General features: G+C 37.8%; 1 protein-coding gene across 4 annotated transcripts in view; it reads left to right on the top strand.

Moving 5' to 3' along the window:
- Positions 1 to 18,976, top strand: part of PDCD6IP (programmed cell death 6 interacting protein) — a 32,468-nt gene extending 13,492 nt beyond the window's left edge. The window contains exons 6-18 of one of the 4 annotated variants that reach the window (XM_049816922.1): positions 1,737 to 1,837; positions 4,348 to 4,479; positions 6,909 to 7,131; positions 7,893 to 8,016; positions 8,726 to 8,903; positions 9,315 to 9,426; positions 10,226 to 10,395; positions 11,146 to 11,394; positions 12,765 to 12,899; positions 13,827 to 13,921; positions 16,699 to 16,828; positions 17,199 to 17,416; positions 18,201 to 18,976. In XM_049816922.1, coding sequence (XP_049672879.1) covers positions 1,737 to 1,837; positions 4,348 to 4,479; positions 6,909 to 7,131; positions 7,893 to 8,016; positions 8,726 to 8,903; positions 9,315 to 9,426; positions 10,226 to 10,395; positions 11,146 to 11,394; positions 12,765 to 12,899; positions 13,827 to 13,921; positions 16,699 to 16,828; positions 17,199 to 17,416; positions 18,201 to 18,369 — 2,036 coding nt within the window. In that variant the 3' untranslated portion in view covers positions 18,370 to 18,976. Of the gene's footprint in view, positions 1 to 1,736; positions 1,838 to 4,347; positions 4,480 to 6,908; positions 7,132 to 7,892; positions 8,017 to 8,725; positions 8,904 to 9,314; positions 9,427 to 10,225; positions 10,396 to 11,145; positions 11,395 to 12,764; positions 12,900 to 13,826; positions 13,922 to 16,698; positions 16,832 to 17,198; positions 17,417 to 18,200 lie in introns of all 4 variants that reach the window. The other 3 variants (XM_049816921.1, XM_049816924.1, XM_049816923.1) reach the window with 3 other exon arrangements.
- Positions 18,977 to 25,167: the final 6,191 nt, after the last annotated feature.

Here is a 25,167-nt window from a genome sequence, read left to right on the forward strand (position 1 = left end):
CCAGTGTTAGAAGGACAGTAAGGTTAATAATCATCTGACTATGGAGGCTGTAGATTTTGTCAGAAGTAGAGAGGTTCTTTTTCCTGACAGGAAAGACATTTTGTGAAGAATCATGTTTGACAACATGATTAACTTCAGAGACCTATTTTTCAAGTGGTAATGCTTCAAAGTTTGATCTGAAAACTCAAATTGAGCTTCTTGCTGCATTTCTATTTACCTTACTTGCAATCTTCTGGTTTTTCTCTCCTGTGAGACAGGCTATTTATCAGCTTACCAGCTGATAAATGTTATTTCTGATGGAACCGAGTTCATTCACAAGTTGAAAGAAAGTGGAAGTGTTTGGCAAAACCCAGATTGGTCAGTTAGATTTAACTCCGCTGAATAACTACAGATCAGTTCTTTAATTTCTGAGCCTTTCTTAATGTTTTCTTTAAGTGTCTTCAGGTCTGCATGTGTTCACCATTTGATCTCAAGGCTTGCAATAATTTAAAGATATGTGAGTAAAAACTAAAGCTTCTGAGGTGAAAGATATCTTCTGAGCTATCTGCATGGACAAATGAGACTCTTAACATTTCCTTTATAGTTAATATGCCAATATTTTTTTCTTTTCTTAAGAGCTCAGGCTGTAGGAAGGAAGATGCAACTACCACACACTAGGTGGGGCTAGAAGGACAGTCTATTTAGATTTTAATTGTTTTGGTTTTAATAAACATTTAGTGCACTGGACAGAAACATTCTAGCAGAGAAGAAAGTTGCTAGATCTCATAAGCTCCTTTCATCATCTAAATCCTGTTCCACAGTGAAAAGATCTTTCTGGCATACCTTAAATGCATTTACCTCATAGAAGGTAAATATATTACATCATAGCTCATGCCTGAAGTGTTGTTGGTAGATGTGTAAATATGCTGGAATGAACAGACTACTTGGGTATTCTTTTGATTTAATTTTGGCAATTAAGCATACTCTGCAGATTTCCTAATCTCCCCATACCCCCCCTTCATGCTCATCAATCTGACAGTACATAAAGATCACCTGAGCCAGAGGATGCTTGTTTGTAAGGGCAGCTATTTAGAGTGGATGGCCAATGTTTGCATCGATTGTTTGCCTTCTCGTGAAAGGCTGAATTGCTAGTGCAGGGCAGAGCTGATTATAAAAGGAGATAAGGATAGATGTAGCATGTTCCTATTTTAACAGTTTTGGCTTCAGGAGCAGGGTGAGGATGTAAGGCAGGGAATACTGCCACTGCTAGGCACATGTGGCTCTGATATGAAGTAGTGGATACCACTTGGAGGAGCTGTGGTCATTTATGTCTAGGAATGGTGTTTCTATACTCACTGTAAGCTAACTGGTGTGGACTGCCAAGGAAAGGACCAGTCCTTTCTCTTCTGCTGCACTTCTGCAATTTTTTGAGAGTCCTGATGTGGAGCTGCATTAGAGGACAGATCCTGCTGAAAATTAACTATTTTTACTAACTATATTTCAGCTAAATTCTTTGATTATGGCTGCACAAATGCTTGTAGAAAAGTAGAAAGTAGAAAAGTACTGAAAGTAGGAAATCTGGAAACTGCTGTTGGATGTCAGGAGAGAAGAATGAGATCCCACCTTTGAGTTATAATGGAAAGCTATACACTTAGAATGCAGTTGTTGCTGTTTGAAGATGGAGTAATTTACCTGTTTGCTTGTAAAACCTGGTGATAATCATAACTGTTCTTTGTTTTTTCTCCCCTTCCCCCCAGATAAAATGAAAGATGGTATCATAGCTAAACTAGCTAATCAAGCTGCAGATTACTATGGTGATGCTTACAAACAATGTCAATATAAAGATACTTTGCCCAAGGTTAGTAACTCTCATGGAAATAATCTGGGATCTGCTGTTACTGTGAATAACTGTTATTGTTTACCATGTACTTGATGAAATACACTTAAAATGTATCCTGAAGAGAAGTTGATGAATTGCTACACTTAAGGGAAATGAACCTGTAACTTGAAAAACAGTGAAGAATCTGGGAGGCAAAACATAGTGTAGTTTTTTAAAATAGGTAAAATCTTATTAGATGAAGTGTGTTTACTGGCAACACATTTCATTTAAAGTGAACTTGAAATGTTTATGATAGCACTTAGGGTGGCCTTCTTAATGCCTTACTAAATCTATTTTTCAAAGTAACACTTTCTAATGGGGCTTAATTGGCTTCTAGTCTCAATGTTTTCATGTGAAACTTGTTCTCATGTTGACAGCATGAATAGAGTGGTATTGTTCACTTGTTAATGAAAAACATGGCTGGAAGTCAGTAGGTATCCTCTGTCCTTCTGCCTGCCTTCTCTTCCTCCCCCCAAAACAATCTTGATGCTTGTAAATTATCTCAGTTTAGTCTTGACTGTTGATTTAAATGCTGTTGGTTTTGGAAGTTGCAGAAGGATCTATCTTCATGCTCTTTGAATATACATTGTATAACAAGTACTTAAAAATGAGCAGGTTTTCAGTGTATCAAATCTATCAGTTATGTTCAAATCATAAAATAGTAGAAAACCTTTTGTGCAGTGTTGTAAATGTAGAAGTTGCGTAAGGTTTACTTCTGGTATTGTTGGACTCCTGAAATTTTATATAGCTAAATAGGAGATAGTCCTCCATAGTGCTTTTTCTGTGAATGTCCCTGGGAAGCATTCCTTGTTGCTAATTTGCAGTTATTTTTCCTTTGTTAATAGTTTCAAAACTCTAAAATAACTATTACAGCTTGCAGTGGTCTGTCTTGTTAAAAATAAAATGTGAAATATACTAGATTTACTAAAAACACACTGGAAAACTTACTAAAAAGATTTTTACCAGTGATAAATGGAAGTGGTTGATGTCTGGTCCTGTAACTTAATATGCAGTCTTAGTCAAATAATTGCCAAAATATTTGTTAAAGGTACTTTTATTCTCAGGGTGGGGGTGTGTCAGTTCTGGTAATTTCCATGCCCCCCCCCCCCCCCCCCCCCGTCTAATGCAGAACAGAATCTTGAAAATGGTAGGAATTGTATGGGTAAGGGCTATTGTATTAAAGTAAAAGCATGCATTTTTATTCTTAAGCAATGAATTACACAAATGCCTTAGTTGGCCAGTCAGTGACTTTTTGTATCTATTTTTGGAAGGAAAAAAAAAAGTTTTTTGAAGTTAAATTGATATCTTGCTTGGCTGCAACTCGATAGAACCTTTTATGTATGCACATATTTTCTCTCATGCTTTCTGTGGCATTTTACAGATTGGGCCAATTTCTCACTTAGGTATTACATTTATGATTGATTGCTGAGAGACAATGAGATAGAATAAAGCCATTGCTTTGTCTTTCATTGTTGTGGACCTTTCTAAGCCATAGATCTGCTCCCTGTTCCAGTTGCATAGTAATCTGTCAATAGATTATCTGAAAGAATGTAATAAGGTTTGCTGGTTCTGCGAGTTCAATGCCAGCTCTGAGAACAGTTACATGTTTAGTACTGTGAAATAGAGGTTGACTTGATGCATCAGACGTTGCAAGGCCTCCCAGACAGCTTTTTCTTCCAAATTTACCCCTTTTTTTTTTTTTTTTTTTTTTTAATCTCTGGGGGGGCAGCAAGTTTGCACAAATGTGAAGAAGCAGGTGTTTATATACTGAAGTCTTTAAAACATCACTCTGGTTTTCCAGTGCTCCTTGATTTAAGAAATAAAATAGTAAGGCCAAATCCTTGATCAAAGACCATGCCTATACTGTGGGCTGCAGCACAATGTTTTCTTCATGTCTTGGTTGGTACTCCTGCAAAGATAAGTGCTTTTATATAAAAGCCTAAAAATGACTTTTAAATCTTTTAAATTGCTTCCCATGTCAATAGTTATTGGTTATCTTTATTTGTTCTTTGTATTTGTAATTTTAGAGTTACTTTCTTGATAGGCCTGCTGTTGTTTTAAGTGTATTTGCTTTATTAAACTAAAAAAAAAAAAAAAAAAAGGCGCCTGTTCCCCCTCCCCCCACCCTTCTTTTGAGAACACTTTCTTGGCTTTGTCTTGGGGGCATTTGGGTGTGTTCTTGCAACTATCCTTTCTAATATATGCATGCATTTCTAATCTTTGAAGTAAATGTTGTGACTTCATGGCTTGAATTTAAATTGTAGTTCATCTAAAATAATGGACACTAAGAATTTTGCAACAACAGATTGAAAAACGCAAGACTGGATGCAATCCATGCAAAGTCACGTGGTCTCTGACATTTACCTCTAATGTTTTAACCTATCTAAACCATTAATTGGGTGATTCTAATTTCCTTTTCTTCTTCCTTTTTCTTCCTGCATCCCATGTTGTCTGTGGTGGTTAATGTGGTTGGACTTTCCCCTGGTCAGTATTTTTATTTCCAGGAGGTGTTTCCCGTTCTGGCTGCAAAGCACTGCATTATGCAGGCCAATGCAGAATATCATCAATCTATCCTGGCAAAACAGCAGAAGAAATTTGGTGAAGAAATTGGGAGGTTGCAGGTGCGTAACTTTTTTTTCTTCTCTGAAGAATATGGGAAAACTTCAAATCCTGAAAAGCTAGCTCAGAGTTCTAAAATTCACATAACTAAGAATGAAAAGTATTAAATTACAGAGCATGTTTATCACATGAATCAAATTATTAGCAGCTGCAAAGATGAGAGGTATCTCTGTAGCTTTTATAAAGATGTATTTTAATGATTTTGGGGCAGTTTGATACTGCTTGACATGTTAAATCTGTATCTTTACGTTTGCATAGGCTTCTTATCTCAGTGTAGCTAATGTAACAGATTTGTTAATAAATTTTCCTAAGTAATGTTAAAAAAAAAAAAAAAAAACACACCAAAAAAAAATCCCCCAAAACCCCCCAAAAACCAAAACACAAAAACCCTGAAGATTAAAATTCTGCGTGGTCTATAGCCTCCTGCAATCCTGATTTAAATCAGAATAATTTCTGAAAAATGAACAAACAGTTGTTTTTAGTCTTTAGATTTTTGCCTCTATATCTGGTTCCTAGAGGGACTCAGATATAGATGTTGTAATAAGTAAGGTCTTCGCATTTTTTAAGTAAGGTAGGGAAAAAATGGCTAAAAATAACTACTTTCTTGAAGTCCCCTGGTCCTTGGGGGGTGGGGGGGGAAGTGCTGTTTCAACTGACTTTGTAGGATCCATGTGCAATATCTCTTTATAGATACGCAGGAGAGTTGAAGGACTTGTATAAAAGAGTATCACGGTGACATTTTGAAGTTACCATTATGCATTTATTGACTTGGAGTGAGGTGGAGCTTGAAACTTTTCTGTGTGCTTGCATGACAATCAAGTTCCTGTATGAATTTCTAATAGCAAGTTGTTATATTATGACTGCATTACTAGGTGATAGATGGTGTATCTGTTGTTTATTCTTGAGTTTCAAATCTGCCCAGCAGAACTCCTTTTCTAGGACTGTACTGTAATAGAATATTAATGGTTTGGTTTTTTTAAAGTGCTTACCCTTGACAGGTCTGGCTAAATCAAATTTACTATCATTTTTAAGTTGTATAGTAAATGAGCTTGTGTCTGTGATTTTTCTTCACGTGTTACAGGAAGTATCCCTCCACATTGAGTAGCTATGAGTAGTTAAAGTTTTGGTGGGTTGGGCTTTTTTGTGTTGTTGGGTTTTTTGTTTGTTTTGGTTTAGGTTTTTTTTTTTTTTTTAGTGAAGCTTGAGGGGAACTACTCTTATTATTACTTATTTTGGCACTGCTTCATGAACAGCATGTAGTCAGAAGTTAAAATCCTGTGTCTTATTTAATACATTTAGTAAAATGCAATTTAAATCCTGAAACTTAAATTCTGTTCTCTGTATTTATTAAAATACTGCTTCCATCATTAATTTAAATTATAGGCTTAGTATCCCTTTTGAGTTTTTGAAGTTACTATAATGTAATATTCTGGTTTTATTTCCCTTTTTAAATACTAGAACAAAGATGGATTAAATGGGAGGGGAGATAAATTCTTCCAAATTAAAGTATATGCGGACACCCCAGTTTCTTCTTCTCTCATTTTCTGTTATTGGCAAATGCTAGTTAGACTATAGTATTGTATCAGACCAGAACCACTGTTGTGTGATGTATGACAAAAAATTTCAAATATACTTCACTTCTAATGTAGCTCAGGTTCCACATCACTATTCCAAGATGGTTTGAGTTTTTGAATTGTTGTGAATTTATGTAAACCTTGACTGACACTGCTGCTCAGTACTTTGTTTTTACACTTTCACAACACACTGTGATAAGGATTGAACAGATAAAATCAAAGGACAATGTTTTTTCTTGCATCTGTCCTGCAGTAAATTGGATGTAGGAGAACCGGGTACCTCAGGGGAGCATCTAGGCTTGAGCAGACAGGAGTGAAGAGACAGCAGACCTTGTATTTTATTTTAATTTGCAGTAGGATTCCAGCGTAATTTCTGTAGCTTCTGAACTCAAGGTTAGATGGGTGTTAGTGGCAGATGTGAAAAGCAGGACTTTGGCCTCTTCCTTCATGAATGTGAGCAAGATTTGAGAAACAATTTGCAGTACCTGCAAAAGCAAGCTGTGGGTTTCATGAAACAACATGAAGATGACATGGGGGGATTTTGGGGAGTAATAGTGAAGCTATTGTGAGATGTTAACTTGGTTACTGGGTTTTTTTTGTGTGTGTATGTTGGGTTTTTTTGTTGTTGGTTTGGTTTTGTTTTTTTTCCTCCAGTGAACTATTTTACTGAGTAAAATCTCCTTTTTCCTTTTTGATATGTAAGAGGGGAGAATATTTCCTTAAAGGAGATAATATTGATCATATGCGTTGGCAGTAGTCGCTTGGCCAACTGGGAAGCTCATCTGTTTTCCTAAGAATATATGAAATGGAGAAAGAAAGAAAAGTTATTATTTTAACTGTATTTTTATTTCTTTTAGCATGCAGCAGACTTGGTGAAAACAGTGGCATCTCGTTATGATGAATATATAAATGTTAAAGATCTGGTTGACAAGATCAACCGTGCACTTGCAGCTGCTAAAAAAGACAACGACTTCATTTACCATGACCGGGTTCCTGACCTGAAAGATTTGGAGTCCATTGGAAAAGCCAGTCTTGTGAAGTCTACTCCAGTTGTTGTTCCCCTCAGCCAGAAATTCACCGGTAAGCAAAGTGTGTGGAGCACAGAGGGTAGTTGTTACCTTGTGAAACACATGGCCATGTAAGTTCATTTGTACCATTAAAAAGTAAACATTTCCTTTTGAATTGTATTAAATATACAGCAGTGTTTTTGAAAGTGCCATTTGCCCTCTTGTTTGTTGTTCTACTACTTGATGATAAAACGTACTGGAAGAATAAACCACAGGTTGAAAATCATTATCTGCAGTGTGCCCTTCTCTTAAAGATTTTCTCAGATTTTCTCAGCAACTGTATTTTCTATATTAAACCAACCTTTTAAATTTCAGAAAGAACACTAATAAAAGGAAAAAGTAACAAATTGTACAATATTAACTTACCTAGTTGCTGACTTTCCATAAAGCTGAAAAATTTCAGTTTGTTGGCTGTACAGGGGAGTTCTGAAAAGCGATTGTCTCTTCCCTTTCTCATTTTCTTCCTTTAAAAAAGCAGAATTAGAAAGGAAGCTGTAAGGAAAATCTGATTTGTAATCCTACAATTCTTTTAAATATAATGCCTTTAAATTATTTCTAAATTAATTTCAGTCTTAAAAACTGAAATCTAATCTAAAGACTTGTAGAAATAGATTTTTAAAATTTTTTTTAAGACATCTTGGGGAGTGGGGGAGAGTAGCTTAAACTGTTTAGATCAGTCTCTGTAGTACAACCTGTACAAAAGAGCTGTGAAGATGTTTGTGTCCTCTTATCTTGACAGTACAACCTGAGTAATTTATACTACTTTAATTGCAGACCTGTTTGAGAAGATGGTTCCATTGCAAGTTCAGCAGTCTGTGAGTGTTTATAACCAGAGAAAGGCAGATCTAGTAAACAGGTTAATAGCCCAGATGAGAGAAGCCACAAATCTGGCAAATGGGTGAGTATGGCTGCTGCTTAAATTTATCAAGAGGAGTTATGGAACAGCCTATAAACACTGGTTGCCTTGCAGCATGCAGACATCCAGATAACAGCAGCGTTTTTTTATTACTGTATGGTAGGCTGGCAAACTTAAGCCATAGCAGGGGTATTTAGAACTACTTTTCTGCAGATGTTAAGACTGAAAGCATATTAAGAACAAATAGTATTTAATTTTCTTCAATCTTTCCTCATCTTTTTTAGGAGTCTGACACTGCTCAGAAAAACTTCCAGTTCCATTAATCTAGAATGATTTTCACATTCCAATGGTTGGCTTGGTTGTGACTCAATACATGACATTTTGTCTCCAAAAATGTTGTTCTTTAAAATAAATAATAATAAAACAATTTATATCAACCTGAAAGATAGGAATGTAACTCAAGGCAGTTGTGACTATCTGGTAGATGAAGAACCTACTGAAAATGTTTGCCATATTTTGTAAGTGCTAAAAGACTATGATTTGTTCAGCTTTTAAGAGCTTTGAAACTTGTTTTTGGTGAGGTACACACTAGGAATAAGTTTAGTGTTTTCAATTTGAACTTTCTGTCCAGGAGTACGTTATACTCTCCATTATAATTGACTATGTGATTGTTTGGATGGCAGTGTTATTTACAGGATAAAACAATCTAAAACTACAAACAAGTTGCTGTTTAACATGTTGACTTTTTCAGTGTGTTGGCTTCCCTCAATCTTCCTGCTGCTATCGAAGATGTGTCTGGTGATACTGTTCCTCAGTCTATTTTGAACAAATCTAAGTCTGTGATTGAACAGGGAGGAATTCAGACTGTTGATCAGCTGATCAAAGATCTGCCTGAACTGCTACAAAGGAACAAAGAAATTCTAGATGAAGTAAGCTCAGCAACCACTAACACTAAAACATTCTTAAAAAAACACCACCACTGCTTTTTTTCTCTTTAAATGACAATAGAAAAAGTGCACAATTATCCAAAATGCTTGTAACTTTAATAGCACCTTAAAAATATGCCATTTAAGCATTTAGTCCATACAAAAACTGTTCTGTCACATGTGGATGTTCCCTTAGAATTATTTTGTTTTTAAAATTGGGGGGGGGGGGGGGGAGGGGGGGGAATTCTAAAGAAATTTGGGCGATTTGTGCCTTTCATGCCTGTTTTTTATTTGCCAAATTAAATTTATAAAGGAAGTATAAGCATTCTTTGTATTTTCTACACTAGCTGTATGTTTTATAGCTATTTCATGTTTAGAATGGCTTATAATGCATGTAACATTTTACTTCTGTAGTCACTAAGATTATTAGATGAAGAAGAAACTACAGACAATGACCTGAGAACAAAATTCAAAGAACGCTGGCAGAGAACGCCATCCAATGAACTCTATAAGCCTTTAAGGGCAGGTAAATTTCATGTTTCATGCTTTGGATTCTGGGGATGCTCTAAGAATGTCCATTCTCACTGTGTAAATTAAAGTAGTTTTCAATGCTCTGGTATTATCTTTAAATATACATATTTCAGTTTAAGAGAGGTTATACCAAAATATCTTTGTTGCTATCTGTACCATTGTTCGGAGTTGAGAGATGATGTGATAGCAGAGAATTTGCTGCTACTTTTGCACCCCTGGAATACACGTGCATGCTAAAGTTTCAGAAAGCATGTGCAATGAAAAATGACTGCTCTCCTAAGAATCTGGTTGCAGTTACCCCTTAAATACTGTAGTTGTTTTTTCTTTGTATATTAACGTTTGTTTGTTTGTTTATTACCCATCAAGGTGTTTGATTTGGTGTTTTGGTTTGTTTTTTTTTCTCCCAGCAGTTAGTCATACTACTTAGGGCCATCACTACAGCATATTTCTGTGCACTTGATATGTGTTGTTCTGAAGCTAAGAAGGAACTAATACCACTGCCTTACTTTGGCAAAGTTACAGGTGTTTAAATCCAGGGAGTAGCTCAAATGAGTGTTCATTCATACATTTTTGTATGCTTCTTAGCAGAATTTATATATGTGCCTAGTTTATGCAGTATTTAAAACGTAACATAGAACCTTAAGTTTTATTTATAAGTCTTAATAACTTCATAATGGGCAGGCTTATAAAAATGTATGAAGTCTTGCTGAAAAGCATAAAAACGGCTCTGGTGCAAGACTTGGCTAAAACTTTTTGAGACTGTAACCACCCATTTTTTTCCCTTCCACCACCAGAGGGAACCAATTACCATAACATTTTGAATAAAGCTGTTCAAGCAGATGGACAAGTGAAAGAGCGCTATCAGTCTCACCGGGATACGATTGCACTTCTGTGTAAGCCAGAGGCAGAACTCAACGCAGCCATTCCTTCTGCCAACCCAGCAAAAACATTACAAGGAAATGAGGTAAAGCGTTGAAATTTGTCCCTATTTTGAATAGAAATGCTATTTGTCTAACAAAATAAACTTACATGAATTGATGTGGAAGCTGATCCTTAGCTGCTCCTGTTTCTGTCACAATGGATATAGGAGATAACCAACATTTGGAAAAGAGGATGTCTTTTCATTTAAAATCTGCTTGATGTGAACAAGTTTAATCTTCATGGACAGTGAGACTGGTTGAGTATTATAAAAGGAGCAATCCTTGATGAATATTTTTGTTGTGTAGGGTGGTGGGGTGTAGTGCTCAGGTTCTTGGGACAATTGGGCAATGTCAGACATGGCCCAGCGTTTTAAAGTATTAGGCAATTACACCAACTTGCTTCCCAAGAAAGTCATGGCTCACCTACAGCAATATGATTGTTTTTCTCATATGAGTGATTTGAAGTCAGTGTTTTTGACTGCCATTTTTAGAATATCCTTTTGGAAGGTATCAGATCAGTTTTTAAATGAATAGATTTAAAAATCTTTGTAGTACTTCAGTGTTATTAGTGGAAGCAAATCTTTAGAGGAGAGAATATAGCTTGAGAAATGCTTGAAGATCTTTGTTTTGTTGCTTTTTGTCCTGGTTTGTCATCTTAAACACATTTATAAACAAATATTCGTGCAGTAGTGTTGCCAGCATCCGTGAGGATTGCAAGATGAAAACAAGTAATAGAGTATACTTCTGCAATAATTCCTCTAAACATGTAACTTCTGATAATTTTTATTGCCTAGGTTGTTAATGTCTTAAGAACTTTGCTGGCCAATCTGGATGAAGTTAAGAAGGAGAGGGAACAACTGGAAAATGACCTGAAATCTGTAAATTTTGACATGACAAGCAAATTCCTGACTGCACTTGCGCAGGATGGTGCTATAAATGAGGAGGCTATCTCTGTGGCTGAGTTGGACAGAATTTATGGAAGTTACACACAGAAAGTGCAAGAGTCCCTAAAAAAACAGGAAGAACTTCTCAAAAACATTCAGGTACAGCACCTTGTATGTCTTCCTTCCTCTTAAACTAAGGAGCAATGCTTCCTTTACCTCTCCAGTGCTTTAGAAATCCCACTTTGATTTCTACTCTGTTTTGCTTGTTACTCTGTCATAGGCCAGTTGATGCTCCTTTACTCCTCTGATCGCTGAAAAATACAGGCGTGTTTTTTGTGTTCAGTGGAAAGAAACATGAATTTTTAGCAGACTCTCGCAGAGCTCCAGTGTAAATTCTCTTGGACCCTTTCTTGGCCTAATTCTGCAGATGGCTTTGCCCTTGAAAGAAACTGGCATGTTAAGAAGTTTTTGGGTTTGTTTTGGTTTTTCCTTTCATCCCATCTTAATACTTCTTTCTTAGATAACAGGAGACCTGTCCTTACTGTCTACTAGAAGACATTTGGGGTCTTTGAAGTACATTTTGGTTTATTCCTAATTACTGTTTACAATGTGCTTGACTTCCAGCATGTGCAAAGCTCATCAAAGTAAACATTAATGAGAAATTCCCAAAGTTTATTTATTAATTCAGCCTTAATTTGTCATTAACGCTAGAGACGGGTACCTGAAACATCTGGCAAAAGAAGAAGTCTTAGTTCCTGGACAAGTGACTGTAGTGGCTTGAGTAATGATGGAGTCTATTTGCACACAAGATTACTTGCAATGTCTGACTGCAAATTGGACTGCAAGAATAAGACTTTTGCAAAAGGGAAATAATGGTTTCTAAATGATGATATGGCCCATGTTTATCTAGGATTTTATATTCAGATATCTTTTAACATAAGACTTCTAAAATCTTGATGGATATTACTTTGGTGTTTGAATGTCCTGGAGTTTAAGTTTGGCTGCTTCTGGTAGCTGAAATAGTCTTTTTAAGTTTGCTTGTTTGTTTATTTTCCCAAAAGAAATGAGATGTAGGTGATGCTTCTGTAAGATTTCCACTTCCTTGTCCTTTTACTAGCTTACCAATGTCAACCAAATTTGAGGTAGCACTTCTGAAAAATACTAACTTTTGGTATGATTTTATGAATGTCAGTGGAGGGTTGTACAGGAGAGAGCCTAATTAGTATAGCCTCTGAAAGAGAGTCTGCAGTATGAGCTTGAGAATTGGCGAAGGCAGCCCACAATAGAACAGATAATTAGCTGATACCTACTGCCAGTGAGTTAATACATGTATAGTTCCGAAACAGCCACTGCACTTGGCAGATAGCAAATATTGGGAAGTACAGTGTGTGGATGGAAGGTGAGGAAAGGCAGGTATTGGAAAAGGGGGGTAGAAGCAATGAGTAAGCGGAAAAAACCTGAAACGTACAGAATCTTACACAGAACTAGCTTGCATTATTTTCACTGCTTATTTTTTCCCTTCTTTTAAGAATGCACATCAGGATTTTTCAAAGATGAAACAATCAAACAATGAATCTAATTTAAGAGAAGAAGTTTTGAAGAACTTAGCTGTAGCAAATGACAACTTTGTGGAACTTGTAGCCAATTTAAAAGAAGGCACAAAGGTATGGTAACGCTTAAGGGATTTTTTTTTTTTTAACTTACCCAATAAGATGTGAGTCAAAACTCATAATAAACTTTGCAGATATGCTAGATGAAGGTACATTTTTGAGGATTTTACTGCTGAATTGAGGACAGTGAGATGCTTGAATTTTGATTGTTTTGACAGCTGTGAAATGCTTCTTTGTTCTTATCTAAAAAGTAAGCTTTTCTGAGCACTGCTTTATATTAAAATAGGAAAAGTTCTTAATTACAGCAGTGTAACTGATGCTGAAGTACCCAAATGAGCCATTTTATCTGAGGAATTCTTTCATCTGTTCTCCCATGGTATTTAATCACCTTTTCGAATTTGTGTTTTATATACTGCAACTGCATACGTGAGGGCAGATGAGGAGGGCTTTATTTAGCTTGCTTTTTTTGATCTGGGCTTCTGGAAGGTGTCTTACTGCTTCTGTATTAAGTACTTTTAGCTGGTTTATTGATAGCTCAGTAGAGGAAAAAAGAAAATAAAACTCTGAAATATCTATAAAAATGAAATGCATGGAACTGACTGAAGGCAGTAAAATTAAAAGAAAAAGTAAAAATTATCCTTTAAAAAATAAATAGATAATCACCAGAGGTTATCTAGTTTTGTTCTGGTTTTAATACACTTTCTAGTTGTCTTAAACTATTTTTATATTTATACACACACATTTATATATATTAAAAAAACACCCCACAAAACTGTATGATATTACAGTGATGGACAACAGATGACTAATACTTGTTTTTACAAAGCAGAATAATATGCACTGGCAAACTTCACTGGAATGACAGGTTCTGGGCACTGTAATAATACAACCCCTATAACTGGATCAATATGTAGAAATATGCTAGCACGGAGTCTGAAAGTATTGATTGACCATGTTGTGGGATTTTTTTTCATTCACTAGTTCTACAATGAGCTGACAGAAATCCTGCTGAAATTCCAAAACAAATGCAGTGACATTGTCTTTGCTCGCAAGACGGAAAGAGATGAACTGCTCAAGTAAGGTTTCAATATTTGGTTTAAGCATTGTAGAAACGGTTAAGTACTTATCAGAAATTAATCTTTGGTGACATGTTTATTATAATACTTGATGAAATGAGAGAGGGAAACTAGGTGTGTTAAGACTATCACCTCTTCTATGCCTTAATACTAACCTCGCTGTCCCCTCCCCTGAAAAACTAGGAAAGTGATAGGAGAAATAAATGGAAAAATCTATTTTGAAGTCTGCTCTGCTGTTCCTGTATACAGTTCAGCATGAATCTGTTTCATCTTTTCATGATTTCACTCTCAGTTCTTTTTGGCATGCATTTGTTAATAATTTTATGCTATTATTTCCTTTTGAGGAACTCCTGATTTCTGCACCTTGCTCCTGCTGTCCTTTTGGTTTGAGAAATTAGGTAAATGGTTCAGCATACAGTTGCCTTCTATGTGCCCAGTGTGGTGGGGGTAAAAACATTGGTATTCCACCTCTGCTCCATAGTCTGATCTGGTCTGATATCATTATTTAGATAAGTGGGTTGCCTACACTGCTGGGGCGAGAAGCAGATTTTGGCCTTCATGTGAAGGAAAGTGTCTGATGTTGTCATTGTCCCCCATGTGATCAAGCTAGTATAGTATGCTTCAGCTGTGATTTTTTTAGGCTCTTCTCTTAAGAGGAAATAATAGCTGAAAAGGCTTGCCTTTTAATAGGTATTCTTTAGCAAAGCACATAGCCTTTTACAAAAAGGTCTAGTTGTTACTAAAGTTTGGGTTGGTGAAACTGCAGTCGTTCTGTGCATGTACCATGTTGTGAATGGGATGCTCAGCCCTCAAATTTTATATTTCCTAACTTCATCCTTTGTAGAACTGTTCTGTTTCAGTTGGGCATTGTGCTTGTAAATTAATTCTCAGTAACTGTATACAACCCCTTCCACTTCCTACAGTCATGCAATTTGGAAGCTGTAGGCTGCCTAATCAAGGCTTAGGTCTGGATCTCTTACATCTCTAATACATTAAAAAGTTCAGTGTTAAAGCTGTAGGTTTAGTGTTGATAAAACATTCAGCTGAATCTTGCCATGCTATCTTTTACTTCCCTACATGTTAACTGTTTGCTGATGTGAAACCCTGTCAAGGTTAGGGACGATGATCAGATTTGAGATATTTGTAGTGTACATCTACAAAATGTATTTCTCAGTGTGCCCAACCCACGGTTTGAGTGAATTAAGTGTGTGTGTTGCCCCTTCCCCCCTGCCCCCCTCAATAAAAATATTGACTGTGGGCTGCATCTTTACTGAAAATAAATTTATTTAGATTGTTTCTCATTTAGAACTAGAAATTTTGCTGCCCCCCCCCCCCCCCCCCCCCCATAATGATTGGCCGTTGGAGGATCAGTTTTAATAGTGTTTTATGTTTCACATGTAATGCGTTTGGTTGCTTTGTGGTCAAGATATACTTCACTCTGAATGGTACCACTGTTCTGTAAGTCATTGGTCTTTGCAGTGTGATTTTTAAGAAGAAAATTGTTACTTCCATCTGTTATGTCATCTTTTAAGATGTTAAGTTTTGTTTTTGTTAGTTTCAGTATAATACAGTGTTGAACAGTTACTCCACCATCTGCAAGAAATAGTTTGATATATGCATACGCATATGTACCAGAGCATCAGGACAGTATTTCCAGCTTTTTCTCCATCATTCCTTTTTACTGCAGGGGTAACCACGAGGACAGTTTTCTTGGAGTTTTTGTTTCAGTCTTGTTCTTTCTACCAAGTTTCTGCAAAAGTTGCCAGTTTTGTTCTTCTTTGGAGGTCACCTTTGCATGCAATACAATAGGAGTCTGTAGTTTGTTGCTAACTAGGCTGTATACCTGTCAGTCTCCCCTGTCTTCTGTTTCAGAATGCCAGGTATCAAATTCTAGCCGTTACGTACTGCTCACCTATCATTTTTAAGCAAAATTGCCTGAAATTTTAAATGCTTCCTAAAGTCTCTCTGAAGAATCTGCCCAATCTCAAATATTGAACCTTTGCATTGAGAAATTAACTACATATCTGAATATGTAATTTAGAACTGTTTCCTTGGAGTTTTCACGACAAGCTGACTGTAAAATTATGCTCTTTAATGGCAGCTTGTAGTACAATGTGACACCAAAGCCTCCTTGTATCTTACCAAGAGTAATTCCAACACTAGAGGTAACAGAATAGAGAACTTTAAAGCTCATGTGCTGAGCCATTTGGATTTTTTCCAGGGTTTTTTTGACAGTTATAGTTACCCAGATATAAATGATATTGCAGACTATCTAGCAGACTCTTCTTTCTTCTGTTAGATGTGTGGTATTTGCATGCAATATTATTTAATTTAGGGCAATTTATAGACGATGTGACATTGCTTTTCTTCTGTATTGCTTCTCTTTATGTGTCAAAATTACCGAAATTTAGTTTCATCCTTTTCCATAGCCTTGAGGTTTTCTTAGGTTCTCAGGAAAGCCTTCAAGTTGCTAAATGTTCTGACTATTCTATAATTTCTGATCCTAAAGCTTTTGGCTAATTCGGTGAAATGTATTCCGTATTGAGTTGAAATATAAAGACATTATTAGAAAATAAATGTAACCGTTAATCAGAAGGTTGGCTAGAGGATTGGTTCTGTGGAAGTGATTTGGACTCCAGATTTAGTTTGAGCTAGCTCAGGGGTCATGCTTTAAATACTAGATTTAGTCTGTTGCATCTTTTTAGCTTAGCTTGCTGGCATGTATAACAAACAATTCTTAAACTTAAGCTGTATGTTTGCTTGTTTGTTTTTAATAGAGATTTGCAGCAAAGTATTGCTAGGGAACCTAGTGCTCCCTCTGTTCCTCTGCCTACATATCAGACCACAGCAGCCGGAGGAAGTAAGCCTGCTGCATCATCAACTCCTACTCCAGCACCCAGAACCATGGTGGTAAATATATGCTACAGAATTAGGGGGTTGAAAATAGAAGGTCCATACTGTGGAACTCCAAAGTGATCTGTAATTTGTGTAGATCACTCCTTAATATATTGGTGTATTTGGAAATGTGTTGAAGTGAAACAGAGGGCGAAGTCTAAAGACTTTGCAGAGAGGTGTATTATGGCCTATTGGTGTTCATAATTTATAGATTCGAAATGGAAAGCTTATTGCTTTTTAGATGCTTCACATTATTATCTGTATAGCCTAAATATAGAATGTCCATTTAAAATAAAAATAAAATCAACTAATATATAACCACAGCTTTTGATTCCAAGACTTCCAGAAAGAAGCTCCAGCTTAATTTACTTTCTCTTGTTAGGGGACTAAACCACAGCCACCAGCACGGCCACCACCACCAGTGATTTCTGCAGCAAGCAGTTCCTCTTCTACATCAGCACCCTGTGGAACAGCTGCACCTCCTGCTGCTGCTGCTCCTGCTCCTCCTGCTCCTACTCCAGGAGCCAGCACACCTGCAGCAAGCACTGCACCTTCCCAGGCACAGGGACCTCCTTACCCAACTTATCCAGGTTACCCAGGGTAAGCTGTGGGAGTACTTAAGCAGTTCTTTGTTACTCTGTTACCTAAAAGCACTTGTTTGTTGCATGTGACATTTTAAAATCAGTTATTGTTATAATTGAAGATTTGTGTAGTGTTTGAGGCACAATGACTTTTTTTAGTTTTATCATGTAATTCTTGTTGATATCATTTGCTGGGAGCATTTGTAGAAGGGTTCATTTTAAATTTCTGTAGTTTGGCTTTTTTAAAGGAGAAGGGAGATAGGACTGCAGTTCCTTAACTGTGGTTTGTGGACTGTTGCCATCCCTTGCATAATCAGTCGGTGTTGTTTATCTCGAAAGTGTTGGCATATCTAATTTTTCAAATCTTGGTATCCTGCTAAAGATGATGAAAAATACAGAAAAAATTCCAGTTGAGTAGTGTGCTTTCTTCTGATGCTTTTTTCCATCTTTCTGGAGTCATCACGAGGAATTGAAGGCAGCTGCTCTCTCCTTCAGTAGCATGCTCAGCAAATGTTAAAATATGTACAATGATATTAAACACAAGAGAATCAATTTAGATCAGTTCTAGTTCTAGCAAGTTGCTTTTCCTTCACCTTCTGTCTGCATTTCTGTTCCACGCATTACAATTTTTTTCATGTTTGATCCTTGAAAGTTACCATGCTATCTGGTGCACAAAAATGGAAATGAAAGGAAAGCATTTGCAGTGATTGCATGTCTTTTTGTATCTGTGAATGAGTTGTTATTTGCAAATTATCATCATCCGTGTTTTGCAACTAAAGTATGCTTTTCCCCACCCCCCCCAGGTATTGCCAGATGCCAATGCCAATGGGCTATAATCCATACATGTATGGTCAGTATAATCTGCCGTATGCACCCTCACCTGTATATCAAAACCCTGGACAAGCACCATATCCGGCACCTCAACAACCTGGATACCCTTTTCCTCAACAGCCTTATTACCCTCAGCAATAATGTATCTGCAAAGAAGCTCCGCTTGTTAAAATTTGGGAGAAATTGGCAATAAGCATACTAAAACTTTTAGCTTCAGTTAATGTACCATTCTGAACTATATGCAGTCTATAACTCCTGTTTATTGTTAACTGCTCAAAAATATCTAGATCAGTTTTTGATTACACTAAACACTTTGAAAGATTTGCTGCAGTGGTTTAGACTGTAGACTAATGCCAGAATTAGAGCCTAATTCAGTGGTCTGAAACTGTACACTATATGTTGGCTAGACCAAAATATTTCTTTGCAAAAATCTTATAAGTAACAAATGGGTTCAGATGAGAAAAATGAATCAGTGTGTGCACTGGGTGTGATATATTCTACGGAACCATATAGCATTTCCTTCTATACTCCATTGGTTTGTATTTTTTTTGAGTTTAGTTAAAATACGCTATTTTGTCTAATAATCAAGGCCTTGTAAATCGTCAGTAAAAAAAATAAATTACTTAAGAATGGTTTAAACATTTGGCATTCTCCTTACCATAAAAACGTGGTTTGTGTGTCTGTAGATTCTTTCATTTGTCCCTTGACTTGCATATAAAGATAACTTCACAAGTGTTTAGCCTTACAACTGAATTTCCTCCTCTTTTCCTTGATTCTGTGTTTTTGTGACAGTATCTATAATTAACCACTTAAATGTTGGTAGATGAAGTCTTGCAGGTAGAATTTTCCTGTAACTTTGAAGTGTATTGGACTAAAATATGTTCATTACAGTTTTAAAAGAATGGTTACTCTCATCTGCAGAACACTACTTAAAAGAAGGGAGATGAAGGTCCCTCTTAGAGGACCAGTGACTGGTTGGTCTAACCCATGTTTCCAAAGAAACGTTTATCAGAAACATGTTATGGCTCAAAACAGGGCAACTATTGACTTTCAGATTATGTTTTTAAATGATTGCTTTCTTCCCCTTGCAAAAATTAATGTATTCCCTTAGGGAGCTTGTTATCAGTGGAGAAACTTTTTTTTGTGGGGGGAAAAAAATATTATCTTGTAAATTAAAGCACATTGAATGTTTACTTTTGGATCCATCTTCTCAAAGGATTAATAACCTTGCACTACATTTTGCATTAGGTAGTGAAGAATATACAGAAGTTTGTGGTTAATAGCTTTTACCAAATATTTACTAACCATCTTTCAGTCTTTTTTAAACATGCTTGTCTAGTGAGGGACTCTATTCCTTTAGCCCTTGACAGGAGTTACTCAGTTCTGTGGGACAGTTAATTTCCTGGGTGCTTCATACAAGATGTTCTGGCCTTGCAGACTAGATATCACAATACCGATGTTAAATGTTACTGCTTTGTTTTTCTGTTTAAGTGCCTGATTAAAATATTGAGGTATATTTTAATGTAGGGATTTAGAGGGTGCCAATTACTGTAGCATCTGGGTGGAAACGTCACTGGATCTTGAATACTCTTCCTCATATAGAAAGCAGCACGCATATCTATATGAGCTCCTTTCTTTCTGTCTCAACTTCTTCTTGCTGTGCGATCACTCCAATTGCTTTGTGAAGACTTCCTGTCTTTAATACTCCCCAACCCCCATAGAACATGCGGATTGAAAGGTAAAAACAAGTATCCCTTGTAGAACATGAGTATGTCATTCTAAACAAATTTATTAACCCTGTAGAAGCTTAGTGATGTGGGGGCACAGGAGGAAGTAAAGGAATACAGCATGGTAGATAAAATTGTGCCCAAGGACTGGTGCTTTCCATTTCTCTATAAGTATTGCTGAACGGGGTGGCACAGGAGCTAATGTTTTCCCCCTGATGGGAATACGTAAGAAGTAGGCGAGGACAATGAGAAAAAGCTAGGAAGATAATTGGAACCAACAATCAGAACCTGATTTTACTCTAACTGTAAAAACAGTAGTTTTCCACTAATTTCACTGTGTCACTGTGAGCAAGTGCAAGTCTAATGCAACCTTTCAAGTTCTAAATTCCTAGTACACTATGGCCTGTAGATTTTTCAGTTCGCACATTAGATACATTTGAGCTATTAAGTAAGTTTGTTTCTAGTGCCTCAATTTATAAAACTTCCTTTAATGCTGTATAAAAATGTGACTTGGTTCAGCATAAAGGTTCCTGTAACTGAAAGTTCCTTTTAAAATTTGGTAGATCTGGTATCACTGTTAAAACACTTTTCCCAGTTGTGTTACTGTTTCCTTTAGTCTGCTATTATTTGAATATGTATAGAAATCTATGCATTGCCTTCAACTTTCACATGACCGTTTTTTTTCTCTCTTTTTTCCCCTTCCCCCCCCTCCCCCCCCCCCAAAGGGAGCAGAAGAATCAGAGATATGTATGTATCTGCTTTTAAGCATGCAGCTGTCATGACTTTGGTTGAAATGTTACCTTGTTCTTCTATAGTTTATTAAAAAAACAAAAACAGTTAGAAAACCTGATTTCATGGCTTTTCTCTTGAGTCCTTTGGCTTCAGACAAGTGTTACTTTGGAAATGATCAAAGTAAGTTATGGGTCTCCGAGTAAGTTTGTGCTGTGGTGAAGGTACTCCGCATATTGGCTACCATGTGAAATGGTAGCCTGTGTATATGCAGGTGCTTTACAGTACAGCTGCTGCTCTGTAGTAACAGCTGTGTTTAAATCCTGGTAGTTGTGTTTATTTCCAAAGCTGATGGAGTGTATTTCCCTTAGATTAAATGAGGAGAAGATGGTAAGGTCCTTCTGCCTTCAGAAACTTTGCTTCAAAGTTTTTTTTTTTTCATGAACTCATGTTAGGCTGGGTTTTGTATGATTCACAGCAGCATGGGTATGCCGGGCAAAGCGATTAAAGGATTGTAAGGGCAGGTAACTTTTCCCAGCGGATAAATGGCCTCCATGGGCACTCTAAGGGTTGATTATTTTTTTTTTTTTAACTTTTTCTTTAGAAAAAGACTGTACGATGCCATGCTTATTGCAATTGCTGTGTGGAGACAAAAGTTTATGATCATGTCCCTTCGGAGACTTTCAAGTCAAGTATTTATTTTGTCTTGCATAAAAGCTTTCAGTGCAATTAATGAGAAAAGCAAGTCTTACGAAGCAAACTGATTACAGATCACTGGTGAAATAAGGAACTGTTGCAGGTCTAGTAGGTGTTTCCTCAATTGTTTTTTTTCCTTTTTAATGTGATTTCAGCCCATATGAAAAAGTGTTGTCTTTCCTGACTACTAATTTGACATTGCCAGCTAATGATGGTTCTTTTACTATCATCCTGAATAGGAAGTAGGATTATTTTGAGTGCTTTTAGGGCTGATCTGTGGGATCTAGTCTGAATTACACTAAACGTAGTCCTTCCCTCTTTCAAAGTATCTTGAGGCAGTATTTGGACCTTGACAGTCTGAAACAATGTCACCTGTTGCCAGGTAGCTGAAAATAGCAAGAAAATTCTTGGGAAAGCAAATTTTTTCTTTTTCTTAGCTGAGAAATGAACTTGTTTGCTACTAAAATGTGTTTGGTTCTGAAGTGACTTGCATCTCAGAACCTGTTTTTGGGCATGTATTTATCTTGACAGAACATTAGAATAGACTAAGCTGAGTGTGGTTTTAAGTTTTGGTTGTATATGACTGGATGAAGCTACCTGAAGTTTCAAGACTTCACTACCTGTAGTCTAAAAAAACTATTTTGAAAGTTCTGGCTCTTGAAAAGATGAGCTCTTAACAGCAGAGCAACACTCAGTTGCTTTTTTTGTGTTGTTTATGGGGAAGATTTGGGGCTTGTTGTTGTTGTCGTCACTTGTGACTAACATTAGCCACCTGCTAGCTTTTTAGATTTTTTAATGACTTTTGAAAGTTTTGTTTAAAACGGTCAGTGTTTATTATTCTTAAAAAGTTGACATCCTGTTTGTCATGATAGTAGGATACTGCTAAATTAAAAAATAAAACCAGTAATTTTTACCCTGCCCCCTGCCCCCCCCAACTGTTCCAAGTAATTTCCCTGGTGCTTTTATGTTCTGACAAATAGCCAAAAACTTTACACTCAGTTTGAGATTTTTTGGTTTGGACTCAAATTTGGAACTATAGTAGCTTTTACTGGCAAGCATACAGTTACTATCAACCCCAAATGATAACTTTAGTTTTGCATCTGATTCCCCTGAGTGTAGCAGTCCCTTATGGTAACAACTCTATCTCAGTTGTTGTATCCCCTCTCCTTCTCCCTCTCCCTCCGCCTCTTTTTTTAAAAAAAAAATAAAATGGAGTGATGTTTCTAAATCCTTGGGAGGAGCTAGCCACCAATTTTTATTAACTAGGTTGTAAAGAAAACTTCTACTGTGATGCATGAAAAGGAAGAGACAGCTGCCACTGCAAACTCAGCACCAAGTCTTTATCACATATCACTGTTATTGGTTCCTTCAGCTCTTTTGCCTTAAATCAACTCAGCTCTTTTGTAGGGCAATGCCTGACTGGATTTATGCTTTTAAGTTGAAGCACTCCTGGGCACTGGAGTGCCGTTCTCCCTGCTGGTACGGTCACTGGTGTGAAGGCAGCCCATTCCAAGCAGTGCTTTTGCCAGCCAAGTGCAGTGGGTGGGTGGGCAGGCAGGGCACCTGAAGGGCTCTTCCCAGCAGGCAGCTTGCATGCAGCCCCCTTGCTTGGAGGGTGAGGGGGTGAATGGGGGGGTGGGTATGGACCCACCAACCCACCTGGCCTCACCCCCTGCTTGTGGGTGTGCATTGTGCACTTTGACAGCCAACAGCATCTGCGTGTCAAAAACGCTTTGGAGACTTGGTTCTGACTTCCAGTGGTGAGACTTACACCAAAACCAGATTTGACTTAGAGTAACCTCTGTCCTTTGACCTGAAGTGACCTTTATCCTAGAGCAACTTCTTGCTCTGACGTCAACAAACCCTTGACCTTGAGGATCCTCTGTCCTGTGACCTCAATTAGCCTTTGACCTGAGATAACTTTTTACCTTAAGTAACCACTGTCCACTGCCCTTGAGTAACACTTGACATAGATTGACCTTAGGTAACCTTTAACCTCAGGTAACCTTTGGCCTTGGGTAGTGGCTGTCCTGTAACCTTGAGTAACCTTTGACCTTGAGTAATGGCTGTCCTGTAACCCTGAATAATGGCTGTCCTCTGACCTAGAGTAACCTTTGACCTTGAGTAACAGTCGTCCTCTGACATTGAGTAACCTCTGTCCTGTGACAAAGGGCAGTCTGGTCTTGCTCTGGAAATCTGCCTTAGCAAGTAACCTTTGACCTCAAATAACTTCTGTCCTCAAATAACCTTTGACTTCAACTAACCTTTGACCTCTCTATCCCTCGTGTGGTGTGAACTAGGTTGGCTGGGCTTTACCAATGCTGACTTCCATCAGGACGGAGCGGTTGCCTGAGACAGAAGCCTGCCCTGTGTTTTGGCAGGTTTGGTGTTTACAGGTCATTGCGCTGACCTGGGGTTTGCGATTGGTCTGCCTGCTTCTCAGCGTGTGATGGCAAGAACGTCCGCAGCATACCAGGGAATAGGGGGGAACTGGGGTGTCAGTCTAAGCTACCCTATATCTGGAGAATTAACAGCAGTGCTGTCTGAAGATGTGCCTACGTGACTCTTGTTCCTCAGCTTTGTATTTCCTACTATGAATTTTTATGTCTCCTCATTGCTGCACCTTGTTGGACCTCTTTTAATTTTTGCCAGTTTGAACTAAACTTTTCCGAGTTCTATATTCACGTTAAGATGGGGCCACCCGGTGCTGTTGGCGTTCTCGGGAGACAAACGTCAGCAGGCCGTGGAGCAACATGGTGCTGTGTGCTGAACCTGCAGCAGAGGGCAGGCTGAAACCGTCTGACAGAGAAACGGTCTGCCTTGCCAACACATCTTTTTTGGCGCGACTGTATGCAAAAAGAGATTTATTTTTTTTTTGAGCTTGTGTTGGTGGAAGGACAGGCAAATCGCTTTTAATTAAGCGTTGCCAATTTTAAGTGCATGTAGGTAGCACAAACGCTCCTTGGTTGATGACCTGGAGCCTGACCTGTGGAACCAGCCAAGCGCAGGGATGACTACGTCAGCTGCCCACATCCACCATCCTGACCAGCCGCAAACTGGACTCGGAGCGCTGTGCTGTGAAGGTGAACGGATAGGTAAGACTTCACGGTCGTCCTAAACTGCTTTATTGCTCTGCAGGAGTTATGTAGCTTTGGGGTATTTTTGACCTTTAGTCTGCATACCGGGACAGTCTCTTAATCTACCCAGTGTGGTTTAAACTCACCCCCCTTGTCTGACATAAGATGGCTCCTTACCTGGTGCAGGGCAAAGTTACCTGATGAGGCTTATACGGCTGCTGTGATGAAGTGACACTGGAAGAAAGTGGATGGTGGGTCTTACCGTGGCCCATTCCGAGAGTGGGAGTAGAAAAAAGGAGCACATCACTGGCAGGAGAAAAGCGCGTTGGCAGTGATGGCTCTGTCACTCTGGGGCAGCTACAATGCCCGCAGAAGGTGTTGTACCAGGGGGATGAAAAAGCCTCAGAGAGGGAAGGTGTCAAAGTGGTCCGAGAGGAGAAAGAGGCAGGAGAAAACTGAAGGAATGCTGAGGGACAGCCGATGGTTGAAGAAACAGGGGGCTTATCAAATGAGTTTAGGAAGAGGAGGGAGCATGGAAGATTTTGACAGCATAAAGTCAAACTGTAACATTTTGGGTGGTGCAAGGAAAACAGAATTCAAGTTGAAAGGGCTTAAGAATTAACTGAAACAGAAGAAAGAGCAATGGGAGTAAAGGGCAGGTAAAAAGAGATGGAGCTTTAGCTGTATGGGGTGGGAGGGAGAGTTCAGAA

The sequence above is a fragment of the Accipiter gentilis genome, chromosome 14 (genome assembly GCF_929443795.1).
Source record: "Accipiter gentilis chromosome 14, bAccGen1.1, whole genome shotgun sequence".
NCBI classification, from domain to species: domain Eukaryota; kingdom Metazoa; phylum Chordata; class Aves; order Accipitriformes; family Accipitridae; genus Astur; species Astur gentilis.